The following is a 22,558-nucleotide window of genomic DNA, read 5'->3' as shown; positions in this document are numbered from 1 at the left end:
GATTTCCCCATGCATTTTGAACTAAGTTCTCTGTGGTTAGAGACATGCTTTATATTTCTTTTTATATTTTTGTGACTCCTGGCATTGTGCTCGACAACAAGTAGTTATTTAAAAAATGGTTATTTAGTCCTGGCTGGTATAGCTCTGTGGATTGAGTGTGGGCTGCAAACCAAAGTGCTGTGGGTTTGATTCCCACTCAGGGCTCATGCCTGGGTTGTGGGCCAGGTCCCCAGTGGGGGCCATGTGAGAGGCAACCACACATTGCTGTTTCTCTCTCTCTTTCTCCCTCCCTTCCCCTCTCCTTAAAAATAAATAAATAAAATCTTTAAAAAATAAAATTAAAAGTTATTTATGGTAGTGAAGACTTTGCTAAAGTAAGACTCACTGAATTTTAAGTGCCACCTCAGCATACAAGTGTCAAGATCCTGTGCAGGGTTTTTGGAAGGTGTGGCCAGCATTGTCTTCAAGGTATTGTTTTATTTGCCTTAGTTTTTATTGAACCTTGGCCTTGGCATAAATCGTTCTTTATTTTTTTTTCTTTTCCCAATTTGCTGCTCATTCTGGTGCTTTATAAAACAGTAGGAAAAGCATTGTCCAATGGTGACGCATAACTCCACTCATGAATTTATTACTATGAACATAAATATTTTCCCCTTCCCTAATTTTTATTATACATTTGCCCATTTCTGTCCTACAGCGAGCTAACAGAGGTGGGGGTCCATCTGTCTTCATTTAGTTTAAACATGCTGCTTAGTGGTTCTCTTGCCCTCGAATTCCCAACCTTTGAGCTACGTAAAGCCACTGAACTGGATCTGAGATACTCTTTCCACTTCTGTTTCCATATGATTCCTTTAATAGCAACAACTAGAGAAATTACTCTTGAATCATGGTCATAGTACTGAGGATTAGAATGTTCCTTGTCAGTCTTCATTTTAAGTGACTTATTACAATCTAACCGCTTTGCATGGGAGCTGCGACCAAAAGCTCAGTTCCTGGCTCTCAGTTTGGTGCTTTTTCCACTGTGCCATCTTTCTCATGGCCCTCTGATGTTACTGAATCACTCTACAAGCAAATTCCTTTTACTCTGGTCTGTAATGATACAGGCATGATAATGATGTTGTCTTTCTTCAAATATACATATTTTTAACCACTTACATGAGAAAAGTAACCTGTTTTTCACTCAAAGAGCATTTTATCTTATTCAATAATGCTTATTTATCTGAGAGACATTGAAATATCTTAACTTCTCTGTCAGTTTTCCTTGTCTATAAAATGGGGATAATGATAATATCTACTTTGCAACTTTTGTAAGGATATCAGAGAAAAATGTAAAGTACATGGTATGTATTGCTCAGTAATTGTTACTGTTAATATCATTCTGTGTTCATCTGTATGTGTCCTTCATGTGCAATAATTTTCAGTGGATGCTGGTGAAGAAGACACATCCTTTTAGAGAAGCAAATCAGAATTTGATAATGTGGTCCTGGTGGATGGGGAGGGGGGAGTTTCAGTTTGAAAAAAACATTCAGGATTTTAACTTTACATTTGGAATATGAAAAAAACACATTTTTACAATAGAAATTATAAATCCATCACAAACTACCTGATCTAGGGCATACCATTCTGAATGTGTGTGTGAACATGTTTGCGCATACATGATAATCTTACATTTCTCCAAAGGGTGTATGGTTTTAAAATGGTTGAGAAACATTGTCATTGTGTTTGACATCTCAGTGATATTCTGTTTGGTCCTAAAGGGAGTAGCTGAAGCAGAAGGATCCAAGCTGCTTAGAGTAGAACTTGTAGGTACAAACAGCAGGGCTGTAATGGAGGTGGGTTGGGTGGTATTTGGGGAACCTGAACTGAAAGTGATGGAAAATGGCCAGTGAGTGAGGTAAATACAGGTCAGCACGTGAGACAAAAACAGAGGTTAAGTTGAGAAACTCTGTTATGGACAACTCTGGCTGTTAATTGATTTGTAAAAATAACAACAACCCCCCCCCAAACCCTTTTAATTGTAAAATAAAACTCAAGTACTAAAAAAAAAATCCCCCAAAATGTATAGTTTAATAAATTATTATAAGATGAACATCTATCTCGTCATCCCTCCATGTAGCCCATCCCAATAAAAGTCCTCCCTTTTATTCCCAAGTAGCATTTTCTGTTTTTTCTCCATGGTTTGATCACCCAAATGTGAACTTTCCCTCCACCTTTTTAACTTGGTGTGCCTCTTGTCTTCTTCTTAGTTTCTGTTGAAGAACTGTGGAGTTTCCTTCACTCTGGGAATTTCCTTTTTAACAGTTCAGTTCAGCTATTCCTCTGTCCTCTGCATTTCCTGCAAATTGGCAGCCCATCCCATGGCTTCACCAGACTGAGATTCAATTCCTTTGGCATTGAATACACCACCACTATGGGTGGTGGTATATTCTTTCATTGGGAAAGTCATAATGTCTGGTTTTTGCTTTTTCTTTGTTATTAGCTGCAAATGTGCTGTCTAAATGCATGAATTTATTAGGAGTTGTAAATACGAGGCTGAAATTCTAATGGCAACCATTTGATTTCTTTTATTAGCTGAAATAATTTTATAGGGCAGTGTATCACCTCATGTACTATTTGCTTCCTGGGTGATAAAGTTCAGATAGGGACGGCAGGATAAATTCTTGTACTTACCTAATTTCAACATAATCAGTTCAGATGATGACCAGATTGTTATTATCATGAACTTAATGGCTTTAAACATTTTTGGTGTATTTTAATGCATTGCAATTCATACTCTTATCAGAAACTCACATTGTTCTTTTGGCCTCTGAGAACTTCAGTTCGGCTCCTTAGCCATTTTGACATGACTGTAGAAGTCTTTGATAGCTTCCTCGCTATTTCATATGACAAGATGTTTCAGACTCATTTTGTGCATTTCCTACTAAACTGGAATCAGTCATTTCTCCAAGAAGCCTTCCTGTTTAAAAATATTTTTTTAATGGGAAATGCTATTGTAAGACCCCAGTCTATGCATAAAAGATGCTCACTGCTCCTCAGTTTGTCATTGTTTTTAAAGCTTTTCAGAGGACAGAACTAGGAAAATGTATCTACTAAGGTAATACACCTTGTAGGTTCATGCTGATATTTTCAGTTTAAATTCAAAATCGGTTTTTATTTCATGGTTCTTACTTTCTTCTGTGTTATAGCTGTTACTCCTTTTTACATGCTGAAGATATGATAGAATTACTGTACCCATAATTACTCATTTACTATAATTCCGTGTAACATATACAGTAGTCTAGAAATAACAATACTGATAGAACTACCACCAATTTTTGGTTACCAAAAACAATTTTTAAAGGGTTTCTTTGCATATGCTATTTACATCCTCCTCAAATATTTTCTCACGGTAGCTCTATATATTGTCAGAGCATATAATCATTAAATACTATGCTCTCTCCATCCTAGTCAGTCCCACAAGTAAATATGTAATGAATGCTTACAATCAATCCTTAAAAAAATTTTTTTTATTGTTCCGGGCAGTGTGGCTCAGTTGGTAGGGTGTTGTTCTGCAAACCAAAAGGTCATGGGCTGGATTCCTGGTTAGGACACATGCCTGGGTGGCTGGTTCAGTCCCTGGTCGGGCATGTGCAAGTGGCATCTGATCTATGTTTTGCTCTCATATCTGTGTTTCTTTCTCTCTTCCCCCCTTCTCTTTCTTAAATCAGTGAAAAAAACTTAAAAATTTAAATTGAATTTATCAGAGTGATATCTGTTAATAAGGTTATATAGATGTCAAGTGTACAATTTTATAATACATCATCTGTATATTGTATTGTGTGTTCACCACCCCAAGTCAAGTCTCCTTTCTTTCACTATTTATCCTCCATGTACCTTCTGTCTCCTGCCAGAGGACATAGAAGGCGTCTACTCTGGTAATCACCATGCTCTTTTGTCTCTGAGTTTTGTTTCTTTTTCTTTCTTTCTTTCTTTCTTTCTTTCTTTCTTTCTTTCTTTCTTTCTTTCCTTCTTTCTTCCTTTCTTTCTTTCCTTCCTCTTCCTTCTTTCTCTCTTTCTCTCTTTCTCTCTTTCTCTCCTTCCCTTCCCTTCCCTTCCTTTTCTTTTCTTTTCTTTCCTTTTCTTTCCTTTTCTTTTCTTTTCTTTTCTTTTCTTTTCCTTTCTTTTCTTTTCTTTTCTTTTCTTCTTCTTTTCTTTTCTTTTCTTTTCTTTCCTTTTCTTTTCCTTTCCTTTCTTTTCTTTCCTTTTCTTTTCTTTTCTTTTCTTTTCTTTTCTTTTCTTTTCTGCTTAATCCCTTCACCTATTCTACCTAGCCCCTAACCTAGCCGCCCTGCCCTGTGTCAGCTGTCTGATCGCTGTCTCTATGAGTCTGTTTTTTGTTTTGTTTGTTAGTTTATCTTGTTTATAAGATTCTACATATAAGTGAAATCATATGGTATTTGTCTTTCTCTGACTGGCTTATTTCATTTAGTATAATACTCTCCAGGTCTATCCATGCTGTTCCAAAAGGTAAGATTTCCTTTTTTATGGCAGTGTAGTATTCCACTGTATAAATGTACCACAGCTTTTTTATCCATTCATCTGCTGATAGGCATTTGGGCTGCTTCCAAATCTTGGCTATTATAAATAATGCTACAATGAACATAGGTGTACCTATATTCTTTCAGGTTAGTGTTTCTGGGTTTCTTTGAACAAGTTCCCAAAAGTAAAATCACTGGGTCATAAGATAGCTCCATGTTTAATTTTTTGAGGTATCTCCATACTACATTTCACAGTGGCTGTACCAGTCTGCATTCCCACCGACAGTGCATGAGAGTTCCCTTTTCTTCACATCCTGACTAGCACTTGTTTATTGATTTACTGATGATACTCATTCTGACAGGTGTGAGGTGATACCTCATTGTGATTTTAGTTTGCATTTCTATGATGATTAGTGATGTCGAGCATCTTTTCATCTGTGTGTTGGCCATCTGTAACAGGTCCTCTTCAGAGAAGTTTCTGTTAGGTCCTTTGTCCATTTTTAAAAATTGGGTTGTTTTTGTTTTTGGTGTTGAATTTTATAAGTTTTTTTATAAATTTTGGATATTAACTTCTTATCAGATGTATCATTAGTGAATATGTTCTCTCATGCAGTTAAGTTTTCTCTTCATTTTGTTGATGGTTTTCTTTGATGTCCAAAAACTTCTCAGTTTGATGGTAGTCCCATTTGTTTATTTTTTCTTTTTCCTACCTTGCTTAAGGAGATATATCAGAAAAAAAATTTTTTATGAGCAGTGTCTGAAATTGTACTGCTTGTGTTTTCACCCAGGGTTTTTATGGTTTGGGGTCTAATATTTAAGTCTTTAATCATCTTGAATTTGTTTTGTGTGTGGTGTGAGAAGGTGGTCTAGGTTCATTTTTTTGCATGTATCTTTCCAATTTCCCCAATACCATTCATTAAAGAGACTGTCTTTACCCCATTGTATGTTCTTACTTCCTTTGTCAAATATTAATTGACCATAGAAGTGTAGTTTTATTTCTGGGCTCTCTATTCTGATCTCTATATCTGTTTTTATGCCAGTACAAGCAATCTCTGTAATGATGTTTTGGTCATTTTGGTTGTCTCAAGCTTTCTCTGAGTAGATACCTTAGGAAAGTCTCATGGGAAAATTTTCCTACATATTTGTAACATTCTGTCTCTGCTCTCTATAGCTGAAGGTCATTTTTGCTAAAAATAAAATCCTTGGCATGCATGTTCTGTCCTTGAATAGCTCAAATCTGTAACTCCAGGTTTTTTTTTGTTTTCCCCCCTTTTTTTAGATTTTATCTTTTTATTTTTAGAGAGAGGGGAAGGGAGAAAGAGAGGAGAGAAACATCAATGCGTGAGATGTACATTGACAGATTGCATCTCCCATGCCCCCAACTGGGGACCTGGCCTGCAACCCAGGCATGTGACCTGGTTGGGGATTGAACTGGCCACCTTTTGGTTCCCAGGTAGGCACTCAGTCCACTGAGCCACACCAGGGCTATAACTCTAGTTTTTTCTGGCAAAAAAATTGTTGTTGAAAAGTCTTATGATAATCTTTATTTTCTTTATCTTGCAAAAGTCAGATGACCTTTTGGCTTAAATCTCAAAGGATTATTTTTTAAGTCTGTTGATTACTCTAGTAAATGTCTTTTTGGGCATTCTGGGTTGATATTCTCAGGTACCTTGTAGGCTTTTTTAATATGTAGCTTCAAGTCTTTTTAAATTTCAGGTAACTGTTCTTGGCTTTGTGTTTTTGAGTTTGTTCTGTGCCTTTTGTTTTCTCCAGGATATCCTGTTATCTGCATTGCTTATCTGCAGTATTTATCATTTTCTCTTGGTTCCTTTTTAATTATTGCTATTTCTTTAAAAATGTTTAAAATAAATCATTAGGAATAACTTAGATTTTCTATAGAAAATTTGCAAAGACAGTTGCATTCAGTTGATCTTTCAAACAGTATTCCCTAGTATCTTAACATGTTCCATTAGCAAAGTGCATTTGTCAAAACTTCAGAAAACAACATTGTTTTCATTACTATTAACTAAACTCCATACTTTGTTTTAATTTCACCAGTTTCTCCATTAGTGCCCAGAACATATCATAGGAAATCACATTGCATTTACTGTATTTTTCAGACCGTAAGACGTGCCTAGGTTTTAGAAGAGGAAAATAGGAAAAAAATTTTGAAGCAAAAAAGTGGTAAAATATTTAATCACACAAAATAACATAATATTTCACCAATGTAAATGTAAACAGGACTCAGCAGCAGCATTAACAACCATTATTTCTCTCAAATTTTGGGGGGGGTAGATGTGCATCTTATAGTTCAAAAATATGGTAAGCCCAGTTCTTTTTTAATTGGGATAATTATAGAATCACATGCAATAAATAATACTAAGATCCCTGTACTACTCTTTGTGCAGTTTCCCTCAGTGGTAACATTTTACAGATCTATTATGTAATTCTTCAATCAGGATACTGGCATTAATACATCCCCTAGTTTCATTTGTATACTATACAGTTTTATCAGCTGTGTAAGTTCCATATCCACCGTAGTTAAAATACTGCAAGGTTCCAAGACCACAAGAATCCCTTGTGTTGCCTTTTTAAAACCGAAACGACCTCCTACCTTCCCGCCTCCAACCCCTCCATAAGTACTGGCAGACACTATGTCCTCCGTTTCTAAAATTTTGTCATTTCAAAAGTGTAAGTAGAGAATTATATAGTATATACCGTTTTGGAATGATCCTTTTTTCATTCCTAAATTCCTAGAGATTAAATGGTTGGGTGTATAAATAGTTTATTCCATTGTATTTCTGCATAGTATTCCATGGTAGTGATATACCATGGTCTGTTTAACCATTTACTTGTTAAAGGACATCCTTAATGGTTCCTTCAACTGAAGCTTCTATGAATATTCACATACAGGTTTTTGTTTGAATTTAAGTATTTATTTCTTTGAAATAAATGCTTAGGTATAAAATTACTGGGTTGTAATGTAGTATATTTATAGTTATTTTCTGTTTTTTAAAATTATTTTTTATTTTAGCTTTTTTTTAAGACATGATTTGTTATAATTATTCATTTTACTGTTCCTTTTAGTTTCATCTTCATTTCCAAAATGATTTTTTAAAATTGCAGTTTTTTCCACTTCACTTCTGGGTTATTCTGTTTTACATTGATGCCTGAATTGCCATTTTCTGCAAAAAGCTGTGCAGTGCTAGCATCAAGAACTAGACAGTCCCTATTCATAACAGCTGTTGCAGTTCCCTCATGCATTAACCGAGGATTGGCTTTCAAAGTCAGACCTGCCTAAATTCCTACCATTTAGCTCAAGTCCATACAGAAAATTTTCAGCTTGCTTGCATGTTGTATCATGTGTACAGTTCCAAAGAACTGCTGGTGCCTATCGTACTTATGTTTCTCCAAGGCTAACATGAAATGAAAGTTGAAACAGGACTCTGCATCATCACCCAGTTCACAACGGGGGGAAATTGATGTCTGTAGCAAGGAAAACTGTATCCTCTCACCACAGTGTTGTAATGGACCTGTGGCATCAGATGAAGCAATTCAGCATCCAAAGGTCCTTGCCACTTACAGGAAGCACAGGGGCACAGGTAGGAATAAGGCCGAAACTCACGGAGTTCTTTGTGGTCTGTGTTTTCTGTGTGGTAGAGTTATTTCACATTCAGAAGAGGCATATTTACAAGGAAAAATGACTGAATTGGCCACTTTCTGCATAGCCACGTTGCCAATGGATCCCCACCACCATGGTCGATGCCACCACTTCTTCCCCTTGCTGATACTGCTGTTAATTTGTTGGCTTGTTTTGTGGCCAAACATATTTTCTGTCTTGGAGAATGTTCCGTGTGTAGTTGAAAAGAATACCTATTAGGTCAATTTTGTCTAATGCATAGTTCAAGTCCAATGTTTTTTTAATGCTTTTTTTTGTATAGATGATTTATCCATCGCTGATGGGGATAATGAAGTCCCTTACTATTATTACATTGCTGTTTATTTCTCTCTTCAGTTTGGCTTAAATTTGCTTAATATAATTAGGTACTTTGATGTTGTGTACATATATATTTATAAGTTTATATCCTCTTGATGAATTGACCTTTTTACATTATTATGTAATGACCTTTTCTGTCTCTTGTGACAGTTTTGACTTGAAGTCTAGTCTGTTTGTCTGAAGTAGAGGTACCCCTGCTTTCTTTTGGTTACCACTTGCATGAAATTTCTTTTCACATCTTTCACTTTTAGCCTATGTATATCCTTAGAGCTAAGTGAGACTTGTAGGCAACATAGTTGGATCTTGGGTTTTTAATGCATTCAGCTGCTGTGTCTTTTGGCTGGAGAATTTAATCTATTTACATGTAAAGTAATTATTGAAAGGTTAAGGACCAACTGTGGTAATTTTGTTAATAGTTTTCTTACAGTATTGCAGTTCCTTTGCTCCTTTCTTGTTTTCTTGCCGTCTTCCAGGGTTTTTCAAAACAATTTTTAATAAAAGTAGTTTTTGTTTTTTATCTTTTAAAATTTTATTTTTCTATCAGAGTTGACATTCAGTATTATTTTTTGTGATTATCAGGCATCCAGCATAGTGGTTAGATGATTATATACTTTACAAAGTGTTCCCTTAGGTATTGCCACCTGGCAGCATCCGTAGTTATTACAGTGTTATTGACTGTATTACCTGTGTCGTACTTTACATCCCTGTGACTGTTTTGTAACTACCACTGTGTACTTCTTAAGCCTTTCACCTTTTCACCCAGTCCCCCAGATCCTCCCTGTCTGGCAACCATCAGTTTGTTCTCTGTGTCTAGAAGTCTGTTTCAATTTTGTTTGTTCATTTCTTTTTTCTTTAGATTTTACATATAAGGAAAATCATGTGGTATTTGCTTTTCACTGACTGACTCATCCATGCTGTCGCAAATGGTGAAATTTGTTCATTTTTATGGCTGAGTAATATTCCATTGTATCAATTTCATATATATATTTTTATATCTTATATCACTTTAGTGCCTTTCTGTTTTTTTAGGAGATGTTGTGGGTCATCAGGTTGTTTAGTAGTTTTGAATTGTTTTTAAGCAAGAGTCTTCGAAATTCTTTTATTTCTTGAATATTAGTTTTTCTTAGAATAATTTTCTATGAAAATTTACTGTGTTACCTTGTATTTGCTCATGTTTATGTGTGTTTAACATTTTTGAACTTGAGTTGCTTTTCTGTGTTGTTTTCCCATGTTGTTCAAATATGTGGTAGCTGGATTTCTGAGATTTCCTGACACTTTTTTTTTTTTACCATCTGCACTCTTTATCTGGATCTTTCATTGGTCCTTGTTGACTCCGCCTTGATGAATTTTGAGTCTGTTCTCAGTAGATTCTCCTCAGTGGAGGCCCTGTTCTGGGAAAGAGCCCTGGCTCCTGTAGTAACCATTTCAGATTCTGTAAGTTCTTTGCCCTTACCTGCTGTGGTGGGGCTATACCAGATTCTTTCAGCCGCTGTTCTTTAACTAGCTTGGCAGTGTTCCAGTAAATACTCACGGGGTCCTTTGTGGTTCTCGTAGCATATGGTCTATCAGAATTTTACCTCTGTCCTCTGGTTGCACGTGGAAATTAGACTTTTCCACAGGATCACGAGGAAAGCATTCCGAGGACCTGTGCATGGGAGCTTGGTGTGGCATGGTTTACTTACGTGGAAATAGAAGCTTCTTCCTGGGTTTCCAGTGTCTCACCTCCTCCCTCTGTCCCACCATGGAAAAAGTACAACCGTTTCTTCAGTAGGCCCAGCACAAAAGCCAGTGTCCAGAGTTTTTGTTTCACATTGAGGTTTAGTCCTTTGAAGCCCACAGGCAGGCAGCTAAGTGATCTCAGCCCCCATCCAGGCAACTGGGCTGGTTTCCATTCTGTCTGCTCTGGTGGTAGAGTCCATGGGGCTGCTGGCCGATTGGTTGCTATGGCCACACGGCAGTGGAGAGAGAACACGGGATCACACAGGGTGAATGCATTACCCGAGAGAGAAGGCTTCTTTGTTTCCATGGGGTTACAACCAGGAGCTTAGGTTTGGGATGGACCAGGTACTTCTCCAAAAGAACCAGTCAACTTCCCAAACTTTCACAGGCTCTGCATAGGTCCATCCCCCTAATTAGATCAAGCACCTGCCCCTGTACCCTCCAGTGATCCCCGGTGGGGGGTGGGGTGGGGAAAGGGAGGAGTGTTGATCCCTTGGGGTGTGAAGCTGTAGCTTCCTGGCTAAGCAAGCAGGCTCCTGCTTCTCAGTTTATTAAGCTCAGTGTCTAGTTCCCGTTTGTTCCCCTTTTCTACCTAGATACCAATGGTAACAGTGTTAGATTTCTTGGCTGGGCCTGAGAAATTGAAGTAAAATAGATCAACAAGAGAAAAGCATATACATTTATTTAATGTAAGTTTTATGTAACACAGACGCCCTCCTGAGGTAATGAAGACCCAAAGAAGCACTTGAATTAAACACTTATATAACGAATTAGATAGAGTAGTAAATTCTGCAAATGAGACAAGGCAAGGGGGTAGTTAATCATGGAGAAGTGACTGGGAAGATAATGGTTAGTTTGCAAGGTTTATTTTTACAAATTTCCCTTGGCCTCAACTCCCCATCCCTGGAGATGAGAATGTTACTTATCTCCTGATTTAGGGCAGACATCTTCTATATGGGTGTTTTAATCTCTTGCTTAGAGGGGAAAAAAGGGAGGTCAGAGTACACAACATTTCCTGCTTTTTTTTTTAAGTGTCTTTAGCTCAAAATAATACTTATGCCAAAGTAACATATTTTGGAGTGGCTCACTATGCCACCCTTCACTTCCCTCTACTTTCTCCTGCGTGGGCAGCAATGCCACATAGATCTGTGGCTGTTGGGGGTTTGTTTCCATCCATGTTTATTTTGCAGTTCGTTGGAAACTTGAGGAGAGAGGGAAGTGTTGATGTATGTGTGTGTGTACATATGTATTTACACTGTCTGTGTCTTGTGATTTTTGGTAGCTGTATCTTTCAAGAAATTGGCCCATTTTATCCATATCAATGCATTTATAGGCATAGAGTTATTTGTGGTGTTCCTTTATTATTGCTTAATGTATGTTAGAACAGTAGTGATGTTTCCTCTTTCGTATCTGATGTTGATAATTTGTGACTTTCTTCTTTTGGTCAGCTTGACCAGAGCTCTGTCAGTCTTACTGATCTTACAAAAAAAAAACCTTTTGATTTTATTGATTTTCTGTTTTTCTATTTTCAGTTTTATTAGTTTACTGCTCTAATCTGAATTTATTTTTTCTGCTAACATTTAATTTGCTCTTCATCTTCTAATTTTCTATAAGGGAAGCATGGGTTGTGGATTCCTTATTTCTTTTCTAATATATGCAGTTAATGGTATATGTTTTTTTCTTATTTTAATTAAATTTATTGGATTTTGAACAAGGATTATACTTAAGTTTTAGCAAAAACACATGATTTATCAGGAAAGCTTCCTGAAAGAATGGGGTTCATGGGGTACATCAAATGAAAAAGTATTGCTGAATCATGGGGTTTATTTGACAGAGTAGGAAAGAATAGCAGTCTAGGTGGGAAGGAATAGTTAGAAGTTTGTGTTTATAAATGAAGTTCTGATGAAAGACGTGGCATTGAAGATAACCTGTAGGTTATCTCCCACTAAATAATTATGTACTTGAGTTTTATTTTAAATTTTTGGTTATGGCGATTATAATCTCTGCTGTTGCCACTGAAGCGTGTGTGACTGCACGGGACGTACTCAGCTACCTTTTTAAAAGATACTGCCTTGCTCAGTCCATTTCTAACACATTCTACCCACACAGTTCTCTTATTTTACTTACAGATGATAGTTGCGGATATAGGAAAGGACTGTGTGTTTCTGTATTTTACTGATTCTTACGTTTTCTTTTCTTGCAGAAATGTTGAGTCGATTGTCAGGATTGGCAAATGTTGTTTTACATGAACTGTCGGGGGATGACACAGATCAGAATATGACGGCTTCGTTAGACTCTGTAAGTAGCTCTGCTCTGAATGAAGCTGATGAGACATAACCTGTTCTTCTGAGGAACGTAATTTAAAATAGAAGGGTTTGAGCAGCCTCCCTCATGCTGCTAGGTAGAAGAGAGGATTAAGAAAAATGTTGAGAGTATAAATGGTCCCACTGATAGGAATCAAGTCCTGGGTGAGAGTCATGAGATATTTTACACTCAGCCCCCAGAGACTTGTCTAGTGTTACATTGTTTTAACTCCTACTTGGGTCTATAATAGATTCATTTTCTCTAGGAAGGATTTGAATGACAAATGGTGGAATTGGTGCTCCTTTCCTGTTTAAGAATATCTGTTTGTACTGTAAATTCATCCATCACTTCTCTTATAGTTGGCATTGTATTTTCTGAGGGCCACATAAGGAATTGGAAGAAGTCCTTTAGTTTTCTGGAAAGACAAGCAGTATTGCCTAGTGGTTAAGAGAATTTTATTCAACTACTCTCTTAATTTTAAATTTAAAATTTTGGGCATAATGGTTTGTGATCTTTGCTTCCCTTTATTTTTCTCTTTGGTAAAATTGGAATAATAAAACTGTGAATAAGATAATCTTTATAAAATGCTTAACATTTACAAAATACTTAACATATTATAATGGCTGTGGTAACAGTTATTACTGGTTTAGAGTTGGATAGATTTCCTGAGTAAGGATATGAGTTGGGATCAGATGAAGTTGGAATGAAGGAAGAACTTTTGTTTAGAGGTTCATGCCTTTTCTCTGGTACATTGGCAATTTTTTGTCTAAATGCTAGGAATTACCCCAAGAGTCTGATATGAAATTTAACGATAAAACTCAAGAGGATGTCCTGGAGCGCCTGGCTCATGCGGAGAGGTTGGTGGTGGAGCTAAAAGAAATCATTAGACAGAAGGATACTGAACTGCAACAGAAAGATGAAGTTCTACAGGTACCAATGTTTTAACTACTTTCTTGCTCAGTATTTACTAAAAGATTATTGGAGAATCTGATTCTTATTTCCCTGGTACTACAAGGTGATGCCTACTCTTGTTATGGGCTAGATAAACTGTCAGCAAACATATATGTATTTGTCATCATTGTTCTCTGACAGGAAGAAAGAAAAGCTGCTGATAACAAAATTAAAAAGCTGAAACTTCATGCTAAGGCCAAATTAACGTCTTTGAATAAACACATAGAAGAAATGAAGGCACAAGGAGGGACTGCTCTGCCTACAGGGCCTCAATCAGAAGAGCAGCTCTCCAAGGTATGGTGACTGGGTAAAATACATATTTTCTGAGTGCAAAAAGCTTTCCAATATGACAGATCTTTATTAGTCACATACTTACGAAGCTAAAGTAATAAACACTAAATTCTGTTCATTCGTTTGTTCTCTCTCTCTTTGTTTCTCCTTCTTTCTTTTTGATGGGGAGAGGGAGCCAAGAAGACCTTTATTTTTTTTTTTCACATTTTTTATTGTTGTTCAAGTACAGTTTAAATGCTGTTCTTTCTTACTGAACTTGCAGTGTAGCTGGACTATGGGCCACACGCAGGGTGAACAAAAGGTCAACAGAAAATATGGAAGTGAAGTGCCAGTTGTTACTTAGACGTTCAGAGAATTAAAAAGGCCAGTGGGAAGAAGTTAATACTGTGGTGAGGTTTTTAGATAGGAGAAGTTTCATCGTTGGTAGGAAGATTAAGCTAGCTGGTCTCTAGGTTTATTCTAGCTCTGAAATTCTTTAATTCAGTGACTTAATACAGAATAGCCTGTGTTCTTATATGGTAATAAAGTAGTAGATTAAAGTTTCATGCGTTGTAGGCTGAATCTTTTAGATTGCCTTGCCCCCCTATGAGGCATGTTCCTTAGATTGATGACCACCACCAAGAAAACAGTTTGAGGTTGGAGACAGAGAGGAGTCCGGAAAGTAGTACCTTTTGAGGAAGAGAACGTTGTTTTAATGCTAGTCTTGATTCCTTTCTGAGTTTGGTGCAGAATGTATGGAGGCTGATATATCATGTGTACATGCTACAGTTGGCCTAGACTTCACGCTGCATAAGAAATCTTTTTATTTTCTTAATTTCATCCTACCTCATCCTTTGACCCACCAGTACTCTTATTCTCAATACTTAGTTCTTGGGAAATTAGGTCGTAGTCGATTCTGCAGGTATAACCCTGGGGGTAACTGGTTAGTCATTCTTATTGGGTCTAATGCTCTGAAGACATTACTTTTCCTGCATTGATAGACTTATGAAACTTCTCAAAGCTTATTTTAGAAGCTTCTCTCATTTTTTTCATATAATTTCTTCATTTCGATTCTTCTTTTCTTACTTCTTGGTTTCTCCTCTGCTAATTCCTTCTTCCCCTAGCTGCGGGAGAAGCAGCTTCTCTCCAAGTCGCTTTGTTTCTTCTAACTTTCCCACCCTCTGCCATGTTGCTACATTTTTAAATTACCCATGTTATAATCTGCCTTCTTTTTAAATCTGAGACCTTAAACAAATCAACATTTTACAGCGTCAGTTCCTTCCTCTGTTAAATTAAAGGGCTGGATTAAAAGGTTTCACAGCTCTAGCAGTCAGTCAGAGCAGCCCTCTAACTGCTGTACACGTGTCACTGAGCTAGGTGTTCTGTGCAAACTGTAGTTGAAGAAATGATGGCAATCTTCAGACGCTTGACCAACTACTGTGTGGGAAAAAGTATAAAATTATTGGGTAGTTCCAGTAAGGGAGCGTAGGTTCATCAGGGGAAGGGGATGTGCATTTAAAGGGAGGAGGGGGCGTGATCTGGTTCAGTCTAAGGGGCTTTGGGGGAAAAATAGACTATTGAAAGATTTAGATTTCCTCTCACTGGTTCTTTGATGGTGTTTTGCCCCTCACTTTGCACTTTTGGCCTCTGGTTTGTCAAGGCAGTGAGACTGAGTTTTCTGTTGAGTCCTGGGTGACGCAGACTGGCTTTGCCCTCAGACTAAAAAACCATGAAAACGGGAAACTCGGTGCCATCTCTTAACTGTCAACTCCCCTGCAGTAGCGTTGGCTTTGGTGGTCCTCCTCATTTTCAGATAGTTGTTGCAATTCCTTATTTAGTCTTAGAGCTGTTATCTGAGGGAGGATGGGCCTTAGTATGAGCTACTTGGCCCCACTGAAACTGGAAAAGTTGAAGGTTTCTTTCTTGTTGTTAGGTCAGGTGTTATTTCTCACTCACATCAGTTTGATGAAACTATAATGAAATGGTTTTATAGGGCAAATTAGAGCCAAAGATCAAATGTATAGTGACTGTAATTTTTTTAAATAAATGACTATCTCTTGTGTTTTCAGCATGACAGGAGTTCTACAGAGGAAGAGATGGAAGTAGAAATGATAAAACATAAACTCCAGGAGAAGGAGGAACTAATTAGCAGTTTGCAAGCCCAGCTTACTCAGGCACAGGCAGAGCAAGCTGCACAGGTAGGGGTGTATGTCACCTCATAATCATTAAGTTAACAATCACTAAAGCCCATTGAATTATTATATGACAAACACATTTTTTAGGTGCCCAGTAGATGTTTATCCATGTTATGTATTGCCTTTCTTCCTTACTTTCCTTCCTTTCTTCCCAAGTCTGGTAATTTTCCATAACTTTTAAAAGGAGTTTTACCCTGGCTGGGTGGCCCAGTTAGTGGGAGTGTCATCCTGTCACCAAAAGGTTGCGGGTTCGGTTCCTGACCGGGCACATACCTGGGTTTTGGGTTCAGTCCCTGGTCATGGCGTGTTTCTCCAATGAACGGAGAGAGAACCAATGAAAGTTTCTTTCTCATGTTGATGTCTCTCTCTGTTTCATCCCCTCTTCTTCTCTCTCTAAAATCTATAAACATATCCTTGGGTTAGGATTTTAAAAAGTAATAATAAAAAAAGTAATAAAAGGAGTCTTGGTTCAGGGAAGCTTTTTTGACTTAACAGACGTCTCTCTTCTGTTGTTTTTGTATTGTATGCAAAGATATGACTGTTGGGTTTCTAAGATTTTCTTGCTTCCTTTCCTCTACCCCTCACTTTGGTCTATGCCAGTGTTGTCCAGTAAGTCACATGTATAATTTTAATTTTGTAGTAGCTGCATTACAGTAGGTTGTGAAGAAACAGGTGAAATTAATTTAGCCCCGTGTGTTCAAAATACTATACTTTGAAGATAATATAAACATCATTTTCTCCTACCCCACAATCAGATCTTTGGGAAATGGGCAGAGGGTAAAGGGAGGGCCAGAGAGATTTGGGGAATCTTGGAGCAAGGGGGTTTCTTGGTACATAGCTTGGGGAAACTGCAACCCCTTTAGAGAAGTCGAATACTGAGTATCTTCAGTATGCAGAGCAGCCCCTGTGGCTTATTTGAACTGTCTGGAGGAGAGGTCTTGGCAAATAAGCCTGTGCTAGGATCTCGGGTTCCTATGGCACATGTTTGTCATCTAGAGCGTCCAGAACTTCTTCCAACACTGTGGGGGATGCACAAATGCTAAGAGGACTGGAGAAGACACGAAATCGGGGCAAGGAGGCTGGAGAATAGGGCATCTGTATGACTGGAGGCTATAGTAAGGCCTTCCCTTTCAGCAGTGGGTTCACGCTGGCAACAGGCAGGACTAGCCTCACTGCAGCAGGATGCCCGTCCCGTCGAGATGGGCCAGATCAGAGCATGTCAGTGCTGAAGCATCTCTGCCTCTGATGTGCAAGAACTCAGTCTCTGGAGAGGAGCTCATCAGAATGAGGGCGAAAAAAGATGTAATTCACTGTAATTAAATCCTGAAGCAACTGAGATAATACCTAAAAAGCATTGGTTAAAATTGGAAGACTAAGTTATGTCCATTTATGAGTTGAAGATAGATCTGTTCTGTTGAGTAGGCTCAAAAGCAAAATGAGAGTCCTTAGAAATTGGTTACTTTTTCTGGTACCTTTGAGTTGTGGTATGTTTTATCAGCCCTACTGTATTTTTAATAATTCAGTAATTTCAATAAGTATTTAATGGTCATACACTGTATACTAGTTATTCTGCTTAGACCCCCTGCTGACGTTTTCAAAGCCCTGTCTGACACTCTCCCTGTGACTGCATCCCCTCCAGGAGGCTCCTGTCCGCCTCCCAGAGCCCAGCTTCTGGAAGCCTAGTCCTGCCTGTCCTTACAGCAGAGGGTCCTTATCCCTCATAATCTCTTTAATATTATTTTTCTGGATATTTTCATTATGATTTTTCAAGCAGTTGACTTAACAGGTGTGGTAGGCCTATATATGTAAATCTGTATGGTACAAATTTGAAGTTTCTACTAAGTCACATTTCTCTCTGCATTAGGTCTGTGGTGACCCCACCTCTTGTCCTGGGTGTTAAGGCTAAAGCACTAGACAGACACTTCTTCATAATGTAACTCAAAGTTGGAAAAGAAAAAGAAAATATTTTTGTGTTATTTTACATTTTTTTCTGCACTAAGTCTGAAATTTCATGTATATTTTATATTACATCACAATTTGGATACTCCATTTTCATTGGGAATAATGATCTGTGTTTTGATTTTATAAAATTTCCAGTTGAGAAAATAGATCCATTAGTTAGGTTGTTCCAAACATAACTATAAGTTTTCCCATTACTGAACTGAGGGTTGAAATACCATTCTCCTTTAGTATTTGCATCTGCATTGAGAAACTAGTTCATTATTTTTAGGAGAATAATTGGACTTTGAAAAGCATATCAACTTCAAAGCTACATCTGTGAGAAATGAAAGCATGTGTTCATACAAAGACTTTTTATATAAATGTTCATAGGAGCTTTACTTTTATTAACCAAAAACTTGAAACAGTTCCTATCAACAGGTGAATAGTTCAGCTTGAAACAGTTCCTGTCAACAGATGAATAGCTCAACTATGGTATATCTTCATAATGGAATTCTCCTAGAAATGAAGTGGAGTGAATGTGTGTCAGGACTACGACTTCATTTTAAACTTTAAAATGTGTCTATACTGCCCTGGCCATTGTGGCTCAGTTGGTTGGAGTGTCTTCCTGTAACTGAAGGGTTGCAGGTTCACTTCCCAGTCAGGGCATATGTCTAGGTTGCATGTTTGATCCCTGGTCTGGTGTGTATGATCCCCAGTCCAGGCACATAAGGGAGGCAACCAATTGATGCTTCTCTCTCGCATCAATGTTTTTCTCTCTCCCTTCCTGTCTCCCTTCTTCTCTCTCTAAAAGGCAATGAAAAAATGTCATTGGGTAAGGATAAAAAGAAGTGACTATATTTATTTTTGCACTGGAAAAATAATTCAATTATATTTAACATATGTCATTTTAATTACCAATGATGATTCTCATAAATATCAGCTGTTACTCAGATTCTGCATAGAGCATTCATATAAACACATTACAGTGTTATATAGCTGTGTAGAAAAGATATCATTCAAACTGAATCAATCCATTCACACCAACTAGGTAAGAGGTGTATTTATTATAACACCAGGAACAATATGCACACTTACTACTTGCAAGACAATTCAGAAGTACCTTATATGGTGCAGTAGAGTGAAATGTACTTGTATCAAAACAGTTATATTTAATGGAAAAATATTCTATTTCTTCAGTTTTTAAATTTAAATTAATTAACAGTAAATAATGTAAATAATTAAATTTCTCTTTCACATTAGGCATATTTCAAGCCTTTTGTAGCAATATATGGCTAGTCAGTAATGAGATATATAGCACATATATAGACCTTTCTTCCTGTTTTGGTTATCTCTATTCTACTCAATTTTTATTTCATTCCTGGACATACCTGTTTAGTGCAGGTTCATATCTTGGAAGGCAGCTGTGCTAAGTTAGCTTTAAGAGTTCAGAGGAGCAAGATTGTTTTAGTCTTTTTAGTTCTTTCTGTGGACCCCTTGCATTTATCCTATTGGAGAATGGTCAAGTCCTGCTCATTTAAGCTGCTGTTCTAAGATTGGACAGTTGTGTTTTCCAGTGAATGCTTATTGGCTCTTTGGGGGTTTTCAACTCTTTTCAAGGCCATTAGATGTTTCTCTGTTGCTTCCTCTCACACAGACTGTAGTACCACGCAGGTCTTGTGCCTTTTGGTAGGTCGTCCCTACCTGCCCTCCTAGTTGGACTGTACATATTGTCTATGTACATATTGTTTTGGGTTTTGCTGTCTAGTTGAACTGTCTCTTTCTATATGAGAGACCTTGTAAAATGCTGTTATTGCTTCTGTTGTCCTCTGAAAAATAGTTTGTATTTCTAAAAAAACTGCAGTACATGCAATTCCCTTTTGTGTTAAGTGGGAATTAGAAGGATATTGGTAGGTATTTAGGGCAGATGGGAAAGAGAGGTAAAAAAATTGAAAATGCTAATTCTTTTGATTAAATAAATGTTTTTTCTTTCTGTGTCTTCAATTTCATAAGAGTTCAACCGAGGTGGAAAAACTTACAGTGATGAAGCAACAACTCCAAGAGAAGGAGGAGCTCATTGGTGCTTTGCAAGCCCAGCTGAGCCAGACACAGGCAGAACAAGCTGCTCAGGTAGGGTGGGAGATACATCTTAATCAGTAGGGGGAAGAATCACAAAAGTCAAATGGGTTATTACAACACAAGGCAATTCAGACACTCACTTTGAAAACCTTAGTAGATGAAAGACTAAAGCCAAGAGTGTTACACTAGAAATTAAAAGGGTATGTTATTAGAAGTGTTATTTACCTTGATTAATTTGCCATAGCTTAATTGATACTTGTTTCTTAGTTCTACAGGCCCAGAGATTTGAGATTTGAGTTTAATCACACACAGACATTCAGTCTCTTAGGAATGAGCTCGTGCTAAGTTCAAAAGACACTGATAGAAAAACTAAAAGAAATACAAATGATTATGTCTGTTCTTTCCCTTAATACAATTTCATTGGGAAGTTACATTAATGAGTATATAATATGAGAAAGTGATATAGGTTATGTGATTTAATATAAATGGCACTAGTTTGTGACATTTTTCCTGTTTTGTTCTGCTACCAGGACCAGACCATTTGGATTGGTGCCCTCAGCTCTTTCTTTCTCTTTTTCTAAATTTCCAGTTTGACCACCTACCCCAGTATTTTTCCTTTGGGAAAAATGCTTTTGACTCCTGACACATTTTTTTCCTGAAGCGCCTTTGCATAGTACTTCCTCTTATCCATGAGGTGTTCACTTTATTGATAACTTGCAGTATTAGACTTGTTTTCTATCTGTGGATGGTCTACTGCTATGTATACAGTTAAAATGGTATTTCCTGAAATCCTTACTTTTAGCTATTAGCTTTTATTGTGCCCTTTTTATATTACAAACACTATATGCAATTTAGGATGGAAAAATACAAAATATGAATTTGCCTACAAGTGACTCAAAACATTGGGAGTCAAGATTTATAAACATATCAAGAGGTCCATCCTAATGCATGTCATTCCAAGTAAGTGCATAGCCACAGCAATGCAGACTGAAAGTCTGCATTGAGACTTGAGATGTGAAAGCGGTTACTATCAGTGTGACAGCCAAAGAAGATTGAGGGGCAAAGTTAGATTTAGGCAGAATTGTGACAGATAGGTATTACTCTAGAGAGGGCGGGGAAAGGTATTGCATTTGTGGAGAACGGTGTGATCACTCTCTCAGAAAGGAAAAAGAATATGGTACATTTACAGGAAAGGATGTGTAGATGTGATTGACTAATGAAGGACTCCAGTACCTATACACTTGAAACACAGGATTCTAAGTTCATAGTGATGTTAGAATTCAGATAATCACAAAAATTTTGAAGATTTTTGGCCCACCTAGAAGGAAAGCCAAGGTCAGTTCAAGGTGTCACAGATTGAGAAATCTGCAGTAGTTGACGACCATTGCAAAATGGACATGGTAAGAACTTGTGGACACGCTCAACCAGAGATCTTAACGAAATGAATAAGCAGGCACACACACAACAAAACAAAACAATGCTCGTACTCAGCAGCTCGCAGTCAGTCCATTTATTTCCAATGATTTTGTTAAGAGCTAGTTACAAATGAGGGTAACTTCGAAGCCTTCAAATAATGAACAGCTGAAAATAGCTGTGGGGAGGTGGTGTGGGTTTGGAAATACACAGAACTTTTTGGTAGAAGCAATTCTTTGAAAAAAAAAGTCTAGAAAGAAAGATTTGTATTGTCAGTTGCAGAGAATCTTGATAAAAGATCTATAGGTTGAAGTGTGTGTTAGAGAATTTCATTGGAAGTTTTTGAGCATGAGTGTGATATTGCAAGTAGTGTCTAGGGCTTAACAGAAATCTAACTTCACTTTGTATGTTTAATATTCTGGTCTCCTTAAAACTTCAAAAATATGTACCTGTTTTATACTTAAACACTTCTAGCAACCACACAAATATAATTTTCTTTTTTTAATTTTTATTTAGTTATTTTTCAAGTATAGTTTTCTGTTTATTTCTCCTGCAAATATAATTTTCAATAAAAATTTATATTTAGGCTGAGTTCTGAAGTTGATAGTAGGCTTACTGTCACATTTGGAAGTTACTGTCAGGCCTGTCTCCCTTCTAACATCATCAACTTTGACATTCAAAATTTAATGTAAAAAAACCTATTGTCTATCAATTTTCAGTGTCTATCTTTGGAGAATAGTCTATGAGTTTTGTTTGTGACATTTGGGGAGTGTAACTTCTATAGTTTCTCTGGTGTATGTCTTTAGTTGAGTTCCATGCAGCAGGTGGTCCGAGAGAAAGATGCCCGCTTTGAAACACAAGTTCGTCTTCATGAAGATGAGCTTCTTCAGTTAGTAACCCAGGCAGATGTGGAAACAGAGATGCAACAGGTGTGTTGCTAAAACTTAGTAGAATGACTATTGTTTTAGTTAACATTTAATTAAATGGTAACAGCCACTTTTTCACTTTTACCCACTGCTCCTCACATGGTCTTAGTGTGCTCCTTAATTGGCTTCTTTCGGTGTTCTTGTCTTCTGTTGCGTATTGATTATTTTTTCTTATCCTTACCTTGCCTCTTTAACCAGGTTGTCGGTATCAAAAGCTGATTTAATTGGCAAATGTATGTGATAGTCAGA

At 37.3% G+C, this 22,558-nt stretch overlaps 1 protein-coding gene and 1 pseudogene across 4 annotated transcripts in view; one reads left to right on the top strand and one right to left on the bottom strand.

Annotated features, from left to right (window-relative positions):
* Nucleotides 1-22,558, top strand: part of GOLGB1 (golgin B1) — a 92,150-nt gene that overhangs the window by 3,775 nt on the left and 65,817 nt on the right. For 2 of the 4 annotated variants that reach the window (XM_037142276.2, XM_037142277.2), the window contains exons 2-7: nucleotides 12,437-12,531; nucleotides 13,315-13,467; nucleotides 13,630-13,782; nucleotides 15,828-15,956; nucleotides 19,905-20,021; nucleotides 22,190-22,312. In XM_037142276.2, coding sequence (XP_036998171.2) covers nucleotides 12,439-12,531; nucleotides 13,315-13,467; nucleotides 13,630-13,782; nucleotides 15,828-15,956; nucleotides 19,905-20,021; nucleotides 22,190-22,312 — 768 coding nt within the window. In that variant the 5' untranslated portion in view covers nucleotides 12,437-12,438. The remainder of the gene's footprint in view (nucleotides 1-12,436; nucleotides 12,532-13,314; nucleotides 13,468-13,629; nucleotides 13,783-15,827; nucleotides 15,957-19,904; nucleotides 20,022-22,189; nucleotides 22,313-22,558) is intronic. The other 2 variants (XM_037142278.2, XM_037142279.2) reach the window with 2 other exon arrangements.
* LOC119046975 (E3 ubiquitin-protein ligase SIAH1-like) lies at nucleotides 7,632-8,345 on the bottom strand (annotated as a pseudogene).

Source organism: Artibeus jamaicensis, unplaced genomic scaffold (genome assembly GCF_021234435.1).
Source record: "Artibeus jamaicensis isolate MK-2021 breed Jamaican fruit bat unplaced genomic scaffold, CSHL_Jam_final contig_3126, whole genome shotgun sequence".
NCBI classification, from domain to species: domain Eukaryota; kingdom Metazoa; phylum Chordata; class Mammalia; order Chiroptera; family Phyllostomidae; genus Artibeus; species Artibeus jamaicensis.
This window is presented reverse-complemented; position numbering and strand designations above follow the sequence as displayed.